The sequence below is a fragment of the Trachymyrmex septentrionalis genome, unplaced genomic scaffold (assembly GCF_001594115.1).
Source record: "Trachymyrmex septentrionalis isolate Tsep2-gDNA-1 unplaced genomic scaffold, Tsep1.0 scaffold11, whole genome shotgun sequence".
Classification (NCBI taxonomy): domain Eukaryota; kingdom Metazoa; phylum Arthropoda; class Insecta; order Hymenoptera; family Formicidae; genus Trachymyrmex; species Trachymyrmex septentrionalis.
The window spans coordinates 3,789,728-3,799,395 of record NW_017304228.1 but is presented as its reverse complement, the minus strand read 5'-3'; the positions used below and the strand labels follow the sequence as shown (position 1 = coordinate 3,799,395).

The following is a 9,668-nucleotide window of genomic DNA, read 5'->3' as shown; positions in this document are numbered from 1 at the left end:
CTTTTAATTGTAAACTTTTTTAATAAAATCTTCCATAATTTTTGTTTGTGTGAATGTTAATTTTAGTTTTTTTTTTTTTACTCTAAATAGCTATTTTATCCTAAAAAAGATACGATAAATGTATTCAATCTTTTTCAATTATGTTCAATATCCTTTCCGCCCAAAATAATTTAGAAATTAATGAGATTTAGAAATAAAAAGGTAGCATATTGCATAAACAACAAAATATTATAAATTAATGAAGATAATTGTGATAAACTTATCGTTCTTGATTGTGTAAGAATTTATTACTTGATTATAAATAAATTTTTATACCCTTAACAATTGTTTAATAATCTTTATACTTTAATTAATTATCAATTTTACATAGATACACATATAAAGTTGCGTGCCACACACACATAATACATATATATCATTTCTATAAGTAGAGCTGTATATCAGGTGTTATTATCAGGTGTAATTATGTGTGATTTTTACATGTATATAAAAAGATAATGATTTTATAATTGACGGAAAAATATCTGTTCTCTATTTATCAGTTATTATTTTTAATTTAAGGCGTAGTTTTCCAAGAGATAAAATAAAGTCCTTAGTAGATTTTTAAATAAATCGATTTTGCATAATGTTGATACGTATGAAATCAGAATAATTAATCTTACTTTTTTCTCTGCTGTCTTTGCGGCAGAATTTCGAATAAAAACGTTTAAACTTCCATTTATACTTTAAATGAACTTCTTATCGTAAAATTCCATGTCGCTTTTGATCATTCTTGTTCTATATCGGTTGTTACATTCGCTGAGATATCTGAAATCTCAGTTTTAATTAGACTTTTGGGTAGCTGCTGAGAACTAGCATAGTTTTCCTGAGATATTTCCGCAACGTTCTTGTCGAAATCTACATGACTTTGCTCTCTGATGCTACGTTTGCTGATATTTTCGAGCGTTTCTATTCTAGGAGGCTCGTTACTGGCGAAGTCTATCGGTCTTGGATAACGATTGCTCGCGGTAATCAAATCTGTGATGGAAATTTGCGTCTTATATAGATTTGTCAAAGAATCAGATTCTAATAAATCATCCTTTATCTCGACAGAATTCAAGGGTAGCTTAGGTCTTTTCCGGGAACGTGCTTGACCGAGATTCATACGCCACTTGGTGCTCACAAGCGCATTGTTCACATTTTCGGGATTCAGTACATATTCCGCACAATAAAGTGGTAAACTTTCCAGCTGGGAATCTCTGACAATACCCTCGGCAAGGTGCTGACGATACTGTACAGTTGAAAAATTTATGTTAAATTCAACATATTTCACGTGTCTACTCAAATTTTTATATTAATTTATCGCAACATGAATGTTAGAAAGTAACTATCAGAAAGTAAATATTATGTAAAAAAAATGATACAAAAATGTAATATTAACACAATTTGTAGTAAATTATAGAAGCAAATTGTAGAAGCATATTTTTCAGTAAAATTGACATTTATGATAGGTTAAATTAATATATATATTTTAATCATTTCTAGAACTTTAAATACATTACTTTTATGTTATTTGTTTATTTACTTATAAATTATATTATTTTAACTAAGAGATATTAAATATTAATTGAATATAAAATATTTATATAACATAAAAAAAATTATATTATTGTATATTAATCTTTAAATAGATAGGTGATTTAAAATATACAAGTTAGTAGGTGGGGTGTTCAAAACACTCCAAAAATAATTTTAATTTTATAATTATATTTCCTATTATATTAGTTAAATTTGCATTAGTTATCTTTAGGACATATAGAGGAACGTAAAAATAATGAAGACTTTAAGACTTCTAGCCTAACTTCTAGCCAATAATTTTTTTTTCTAATATTTTCTATTTTTCTTTTATAAAATAAAGTTTTAAATAAAACTATATTTGAAGCTGTGACTACCTTACCTCTGCCCACTTAAAGATTAAATTAACACTTGGATATCTTAAAAATTTAATACAAAATTTTAACAAGGACTTGAGTGGACCAGATTGAATAACGAAAATATAAAACAATGTTAAAGTATTATTTTAAAGACCGCGATATGTGAATAACACCAACAATTAAGAATAAAGACTACTTGGTCAAGCTACATCTTAATGCTAAAAACAATTTGTGTGAAATTATATACCACAATTTCAATCCTGTAAATTGCGCGTCGAAATTTTCTTGCTTGTCAATTTAATTTGTGATATTATTACTCTAGTTCTAATTGTGTTTCAAAATTGAAAATAATTTCGACGCTCAGTTTACAAGATTACAATTGTGGTATATAAATGTACACAAATTGTTTTCAACATTGAGATCTAGCTCGACCGCTTAACAAATACAAAATATTTTTTACTATGTGTAAGTAAGAATCCTCATCGGGTACTATGACCGCTCCCGGAATAGGTATGGGAGGGTCTTTGATTTTTCCCGGAACTTTTTGTACAACTGTTGGCAGAATCTTTCTTCTCGTGGTACATAGATCCGTTTCGAAGTCTTCTCTGTCAAACGCGAGGTTTATCGGCGTGATGTATACGGTAAGTCTCTGATTGGTATTAAACATCTTTGTGATCACGTATATTAGAACGTTTATATTTTTGCAACGTAGAACATAGATCGCGCCACGATTTCTCAAAAACAACGGCTGACCGATCCAGCAAGGATCGGCAATATAATAAGCGTCTTTAGCCGCTAAAGCTGCCAAGGCAATCCTGTTGCACTCGATGATAACGGTACACGCCTCTTCAAAGGCGAAGTTCAGCGCGTCGGTTAATGTTAAGCTATTCTGTTCGCCATACAGAATCCCGCACACACTGGTACCGAAATCAATGGTCCATGAGTGTGGAAATATCTTGAAGGAAGTTTGCAAGCCGAACCTGTTATCAGGCTTCGAGCATCTCATTAAACTCTTCAGACTTTCCGTGTAGTAGGAATCTCCGCAAATAACGGCAGAGTCCAGAATCGCCGGACTCCATCGCGAAGGATGACAAAGATTCCGCATAGCCAGGACAGCTACGCATATAGCGACACAATTTTTCCCGGCTCGTTCACCAAACCGACAATCATAAGCGCCGATCGTGCCCCAGATGGAGTAAATTAGACCTATCACCTCGATCGCGTAGTTATTCCAAAATTGGTGATTGGCCTTTGACCTATCGCTGCACTTCGCTTTGTTACGCGATCTCATAATTGAATGCGTAAAATTCCAGTGATAATCCAAATAGAGCCACATTGGATCTTCCTGAAATTTCTCAAACGGCGGCGCATTGATGGAATTCACGTGAATTCTATGGAGAAAGAATCCAGTCGTGCCTTCGTACTGATTGAGGCACATGTGTTTCACCATATGACGTACACGAGAGAAGATGCAGAGACAGGCGTTGCCGTTGACACAAGTCTTTCTGCCATCCGTATCACATTGATAGGGATCCAGGTAATAATAGCAGTTGGTCGTTCTCGAGTACCAAAAGCCGTAACAGCAATTTGTAAAGTGCAGTATACCACTTGTGTGCATCTTAAAATAACGTTTCAGATGATGTTTCACCTAAAACCATTGATATAATCATGTTTATATATAAAATAAAATTATGTATTAAGAACTAGAATTCCAGCTTCAATAAATTTTAAATGCAATCTAAATTATTTTTAAACTAATTACTGATTGACATTTCATTTTTCTTATATTAAATTGATTTGATAAAATGTTTTTTTATAATATTTTTTTGCACTGATTCAAAATCTATTTACTGAATTTATTAAAAAGGCAAGATTTTTTAGTAATATATGTTAAAAAATTTTATAAATTGATACGTTCCGATAATTCACTGTGATCGACAAAATTTTACTGCTTGTATGTTATAAACATTGATTTGTATATCATTAAAATTGATTTAAAAGAGTGTTTCTTATATAAATATTTGTCAAATTTATGAGAACAATATTTTTAATTTGCATTTAAAAATTTCTCTTTTGCTAAGGCATAAATATATTCTTAGAAATCATAAATATTAAAATACTTTTTTTGCTTAAATATAATATAAATATTCATAGAAAATAGCTAATTATAATATCTATATAATTTCCTACTTATTATAAAAGGTTTTCAAAGCAAAATAAATAATTTCAATTAAGATAAAGACACAACGAATTGTTGTTAGCAAAATGTATAATTTTTAAAAAGAGATATGTCGTATTTATAAAAATCGAAGCCTACAGGATAAATTCTAACTCATTTTCAAAATCTCAAAATCAGCTAAAATTACCTATTTAACAAAATTATTGTCGATTAGCATATAATAAGTAGGTATAAACAGATAGAAATTAATAGAATAATTTAAAAAAGTCTTGTTAGTGTAAAAAATAATAAATTTTAAATGTAATCAATTTTAAACTGTTTTAGACAGATTATAATAATTAATAAATATAAATATGTATAAAAATAAATAAAAATTGTTTTAAAAAATTTTTTTAACAAATAGAGCTATGCGACAGAACATATTAAAATATAATTATAATAAAATAAATTGACATAAAATGATAAGTATATTTAAAAAATAAATTACTGTGTTAGGTAAAATTATACAAAGTAAAATAAGAGCATTATTCCTTTTTTATAAAAAAAAAAAAAGAAAACAGAAGAAGAGTAATTTTCTTTCTTATTCTCGATGCTCACTTGCACGTAAAAATCATTTCTGCCAGTCTGAGAATTCATTGTCAGTACAACTAAGGGTAACGCGCAATCACGAAGATCAAAGAACCTGTTCATCAGCGGAACATTTCGCAAGATATGCTCCGCATGAAATTTTGACTCGGCAGGAAATCCTCTGTACAAATTTTCCGCCACTTCGAGAATTCTGTCGATCATACCAGGAAGTGGGGACTGAACAATATCTCTCTTTATTACAACAGCCAGTAACGCAATGAAATAGCAACGTTTCATCTGCGGCTCCAGTAGACTGTCGCGATTGCGAAGAGCTACCGTTCCAAGTATGAAGATCGGTTTCGATATGGGATCGGTTGGTTTGAAAATTGTTTTGACGTCGTAAGAATCCTGAAGCTCTTTCCGATAAATCTCTGGTAGAGACGCCGTCGTTACTTTCGGTTTATGAAGACCTTTGACATCGCTGAAATCTGGTGCCATTTTCAGAGCATGGGATATGGTGATCGCTCTTGCGATAAATCCAATCGTCTGCGGCATGTTGATTACTTTAACGATCAGCTTAAGAAACTCGTCAAAGTTGCTGGTCGCGATTATTCTCAGGTTTTTTGTCCCCGTGACTGTCCACCAGGCAAAGTAATTCTTGCCGCATTTCGTGACACCTATGTGAACGGAATTGCAAACGATAATCGCGCCAGTGTAGATCGCTGTTTCGAATATTTTCTCCAGGGTCATTACAAGATTCCATCCCTCCGTGGTGTATAAGAACCCATTGTGTAGCGGCGCAAATACTGCCCGAAACACGTAATTTGCTATTTCGAATTCCGGTAACACCGCATCGGTCATATCAATCACGGAAGTGTCCTCATTAGCCAACACGCTGTCGTAAGCGTAATCGGTAGCGGCCTCGATTAAGCCGTCAATAGTGCGTTCCGACCAAGAGGCTGGATCGTGAATCAACGACCACGCCATGATACAAAGATCGATTGGGATCTGGATGGACGAGTTGTCATGAAATATTCTCTCGGGCGGTATTATTCTCTCCTTCGCCATTTTTACGTGATCTTCATCATCTAGAAATAGTTCGAACGGTGCTAATGTAGGCGTCGTAATGTCGTTCTCCAAAACAACTTCCTCGAGCATCGAGGCTTCGTAATGCCGCATCGGTATAAAACCGGCCACCGCGATGTCATAATGCGGATCCAGTTCTGGGCCCGCAGTAACCCACTCGGCTAACTCGATTAGAGACACTTCCGACTGGACTGTTGGCGTTAATACTTCCTGTTTTTCTTTGCTAAAAATCAATTCTTTCGTCACCTCTTCTAATTTCAGGCGACGTTCGATACCTTTCCGTCTTTTCATTTTTGTGTAAGTAAATAATACGCTATAGATACGGAAAGGTTTTCTTGCAGTTTTACCAGCGTTTTCTTTAATTCTGTCGAGCATGGTCTTCAAATTACGAAATCTCATGAGACAGCAGTAGCCTTCCTCGTTGGCCTTTCCCCTCACGTCGCAAGGATAAGGATCAAAGAGATAGTATTTATCGTCCGCTGTCCAAAATGCATAGGCGCAATTTGCTAATACCAATATACCACTTTGATTGTTTTCTAGAAATTTACTGACTACCGCATCAAGCTCGTCGGACGGAGAACTCTCGGGATTAGCACAAATGATTTCTTTCAGAATAATGTTGAAATTTGTATCCAGAACGATTACTTTATCAAATGTTTTATATCCATTGCATCGCAGTTTGCAGATTTGTTGATCGATGCTATTAGCGGAAAAGATCAAATAATCTAGAATACTGTCGCAAAAGCGATCTACATTTAGTATGTCTTTAGCCAAAATGCATAATATAGCCGAAATAAAGCAAGCTTTGAAGTGATAGGGTTTAATTCTTGTACGATTCGACAAACTGTAGTTGCCTTGTATTATCTCTGTATCTTCATCCACGACCTTTAAATAATATTTAGATTAATTGCGAGCTAAATAATCTACTTATCAAATAAATTATATAAATATTGAGGCAAAATGACAGATATAAATTAGTTTATAAAACTCTGAACTATATAATGTATGTGGTACATATATTCTTATAATATTAAATAATATCGCATTGTTCCAACAACACAATTCAAAAAATAAAGATTTTGAAAAAATAATTTTAAATATTTTGAATTATTAAAACTTTGTAATATTAATTTTGAAACAATTTTTTTTAAGAATAACTGATTATAAGAGAATAAAGTGTGTTTTTTCAAAGTACGCTTTTTTCTCTTTTTATATTTTTATTCTCTTTTTACAAAAAACTAAAAAAATGACAATTTTTTAGTTATGTCATTATTGTAATGTGTTATATGTTTTGTACATTATTAATACGCAACAATTCTAAAATATCTAAATCTGTATTACAAAATTACTTTGAAACCAATAATTTCCGATGACGGGAGGTCTATTTTCTTATCGAAATATTCTGCTTTAATTATCATTTTCTTCATCTTTTTCGCTTTATTATTATTTATCTTATTTAATGGCTGAAAGGAAATTTAAATTAAAGAAAGCTTACGTAAAAGTAAAAAAAGATAAGTAGTAATAGTTATTTATACGAATAAAAAAGAACGGATAATTTTTATATTTAAATACGTATTATTATGTAGAGGAGAGCCCCTATTATGAGATAGGCGCCTAACATGAGATAGCGGCGTTTCTGTTAAACTAATAAACGCTATCTATTGGTTCCACCATAAATTTATTGCTTTTGGATTGAAAACTATTTAGTAGAAAGTTCATTATTAGATCATGCCCGTAGTCATTGTAAAAAAAAGATTTTAGAATTTAGATGTCTTCAAGTTTCATTGAGATGAGTCTTCAAACTTTATTTATTATTCAATAAATAAATATTTATTAAATAATAAACAAGGCAATAAATTCTTCATGATAGAGTAAGGTCATATTAATAGAAAAATACGGGATATATAAAATTGCTTAATTGTATGTAGAAGTTAGATTTGATGACGGTAAAACTGTAAGGCGTGGAAATCGTAATATGAAATACCCAGGGTACCTCTAATATGAAATAACCCATGCTCCTATGTCATAGTGAAAATCGTTACTAAAGTATAAATATTATTGTACAATAATAAAAAGGATAACCAGAATAAACATCGAGTGCCTATTTTTGCAATGCTTGATTCGAACTACCTGAAGACGAGTTTTGGGTATAATCTATCACATGCTCATTTTTTGCGCACGCTGGCTGTGTTTGTTTGTATTTTAGAACATGAAATAAAGTTTTTTAATTGCAATACTGATATACTTCGCGTTTTATTATCGATTTTTCGGGGCATCTTATATTAGGAGCACAATTTTTTGACTCATTTTTTAAATTTCTTTAATTAAAAAAAAAAAATAAAATTTGAATTAAATTTTATATAACATTATCTTACAGCTTATTAAATTCCCTTCTAAATGATTTATTATTTTCTTAAATTCTGACCATAGAAACTTCTAGTATTTACCCAAAATGAACTCGATATCTCATAATAGAGGCCTTTCCTATTCTTTTTTTACAAGCAACTAAAAAGTGATAATTTTTTAGTTAAGTCGCTATGTAATCAGTAAGCAATATATCTATTTTGCACATTATTTGTAACGCAGCAATTCTAAAATATCTAATATATATTATAAAATTATATCTTAGGATCAATAATTTCTAATGACAAAAGACCTACTTTCTTATCGATGTATTCCTCTTTAATCATCATTTTCTTTTTCTCTTTCATATTATGATCATTTTTCTTGACCAATGGCTAGATGGGAAAGAAATTTAGATCAAAAAAAGCTTCTATAAAAGTAAAACAAATAGTAATAATGTCTACAGTGAGAAAAAAGTTGACTTAACTACATTTATTTTGTAATGATTATTTAGTTCAAGTATTTATATATGTAGGTTAAATATACGCGAGTCATGTCAATAAAATCTATAATTTAAAACATATTATTTATTTAAATTAACAAATATTTGCTTGACAGCCTACAATCATTGCGTTTAATCAAATTAACTAATATTATTTTTAATCAGCAACTTTTTTGTCAACGTATATAAATGAAAAAAAAACATAATAATTTTGGAACCATTTTTATCTAAATATGCTCTTAAAGTATGCTTTTTCTCTTTATATGTTCCTATGTGTTTTTACGAAGCAACTAAAAAATAACAATTTTTAAATTAAATTGCTATTGTAGTCAATAAGCGAAATATTTTGTACATTATTGGTAACACATCAATTCTAAAATATCTAATACTATCTAATTTTTAAATTATATTTTGAAACCAATAACTTCTGATAACACGAAAGACCTACTTTCTTATCGAAGTATTTCGCATTAATCGTCTTCTTCGTCTTTTTCGTTTTAACATCGTTGTTCTTGCCCAATGGCTAAATAGAAAGAAAGTTTAGATTACAGAAAATTTCCATAAAAGTAAAAATCAAGTAGTAATAATATCTACTACGAATAAAAAAGAACGTAATATAATTTTGCAATCTTTTTTGTCTCTTAAATTATAATAGCATATAAGCTTGCCATAATAAACATTGTCAAAATTATAAAAATACTATGTTTTACTGTATTAAATAAGTTATAACTGATATATTTTATGTCATATTAATATTTTTTGTGGAGAATGCTACTGCAAAGTAAAAAAAAATAAGTAAATCGAAACATTGTGTGTTCATTATACAATTTGTATCTTTACTTAGATTTAAATATTTTGACTAGCATTTTTATTTAGACTTACACACACAATGTTTTGAAATTTTAATATCTTTAACACGATTTTTAATTATCTCTAATTAAAATTTTTTGCAGAAACTAATTGCTTATATCTTTAATATAGCAATTTGTTATAGAATTTTTGAAGTGATATAATTTAAAAAAAAATAAGTTTTTATTTCTCCTGAAAAATTTTAAAAATTTGCGACGTTTTGCTTTGG

The 9,668-nt window shown here is 30.3% G+C and overlaps 1 protein-coding gene across 1 annotated transcript in view; it reads right to left on the bottom strand.

The window, feature by feature from the left end:
• Nucleotides 1-370: 370 nt before the first annotated feature.
• LOC108748930 overlaps nt 371-9,668 on the bottom strand; it is a 13,963-nt gene continuing 4,665 nt past the window's right edge. The window contains exons 5-10 of the mRNA XM_018487363.1: nt 9,039-9,113; nt 8,406-8,483; nt 7,095-7,208; nt 4,690-6,630; nt 2,374-3,561; nt 371-1,270 (exon numbers count right to left, since the gene is read on the bottom strand). Coding sequence (XP_018342865.1) covers nt 767-1,270; nt 2,374-3,561; nt 4,690-6,630; nt 7,095-7,208; nt 8,406-8,483; nt 9,039-9,113 — 3,900 coding nt within the window. The 3' untranslated portion in view covers nt 371-766. The remainder of the gene's footprint in view (nt 1,271-2,373; nt 3,562-4,689; nt 6,631-7,094; nt 7,209-8,405; nt 8,484-9,038; nt 9,114-9,668) is intronic.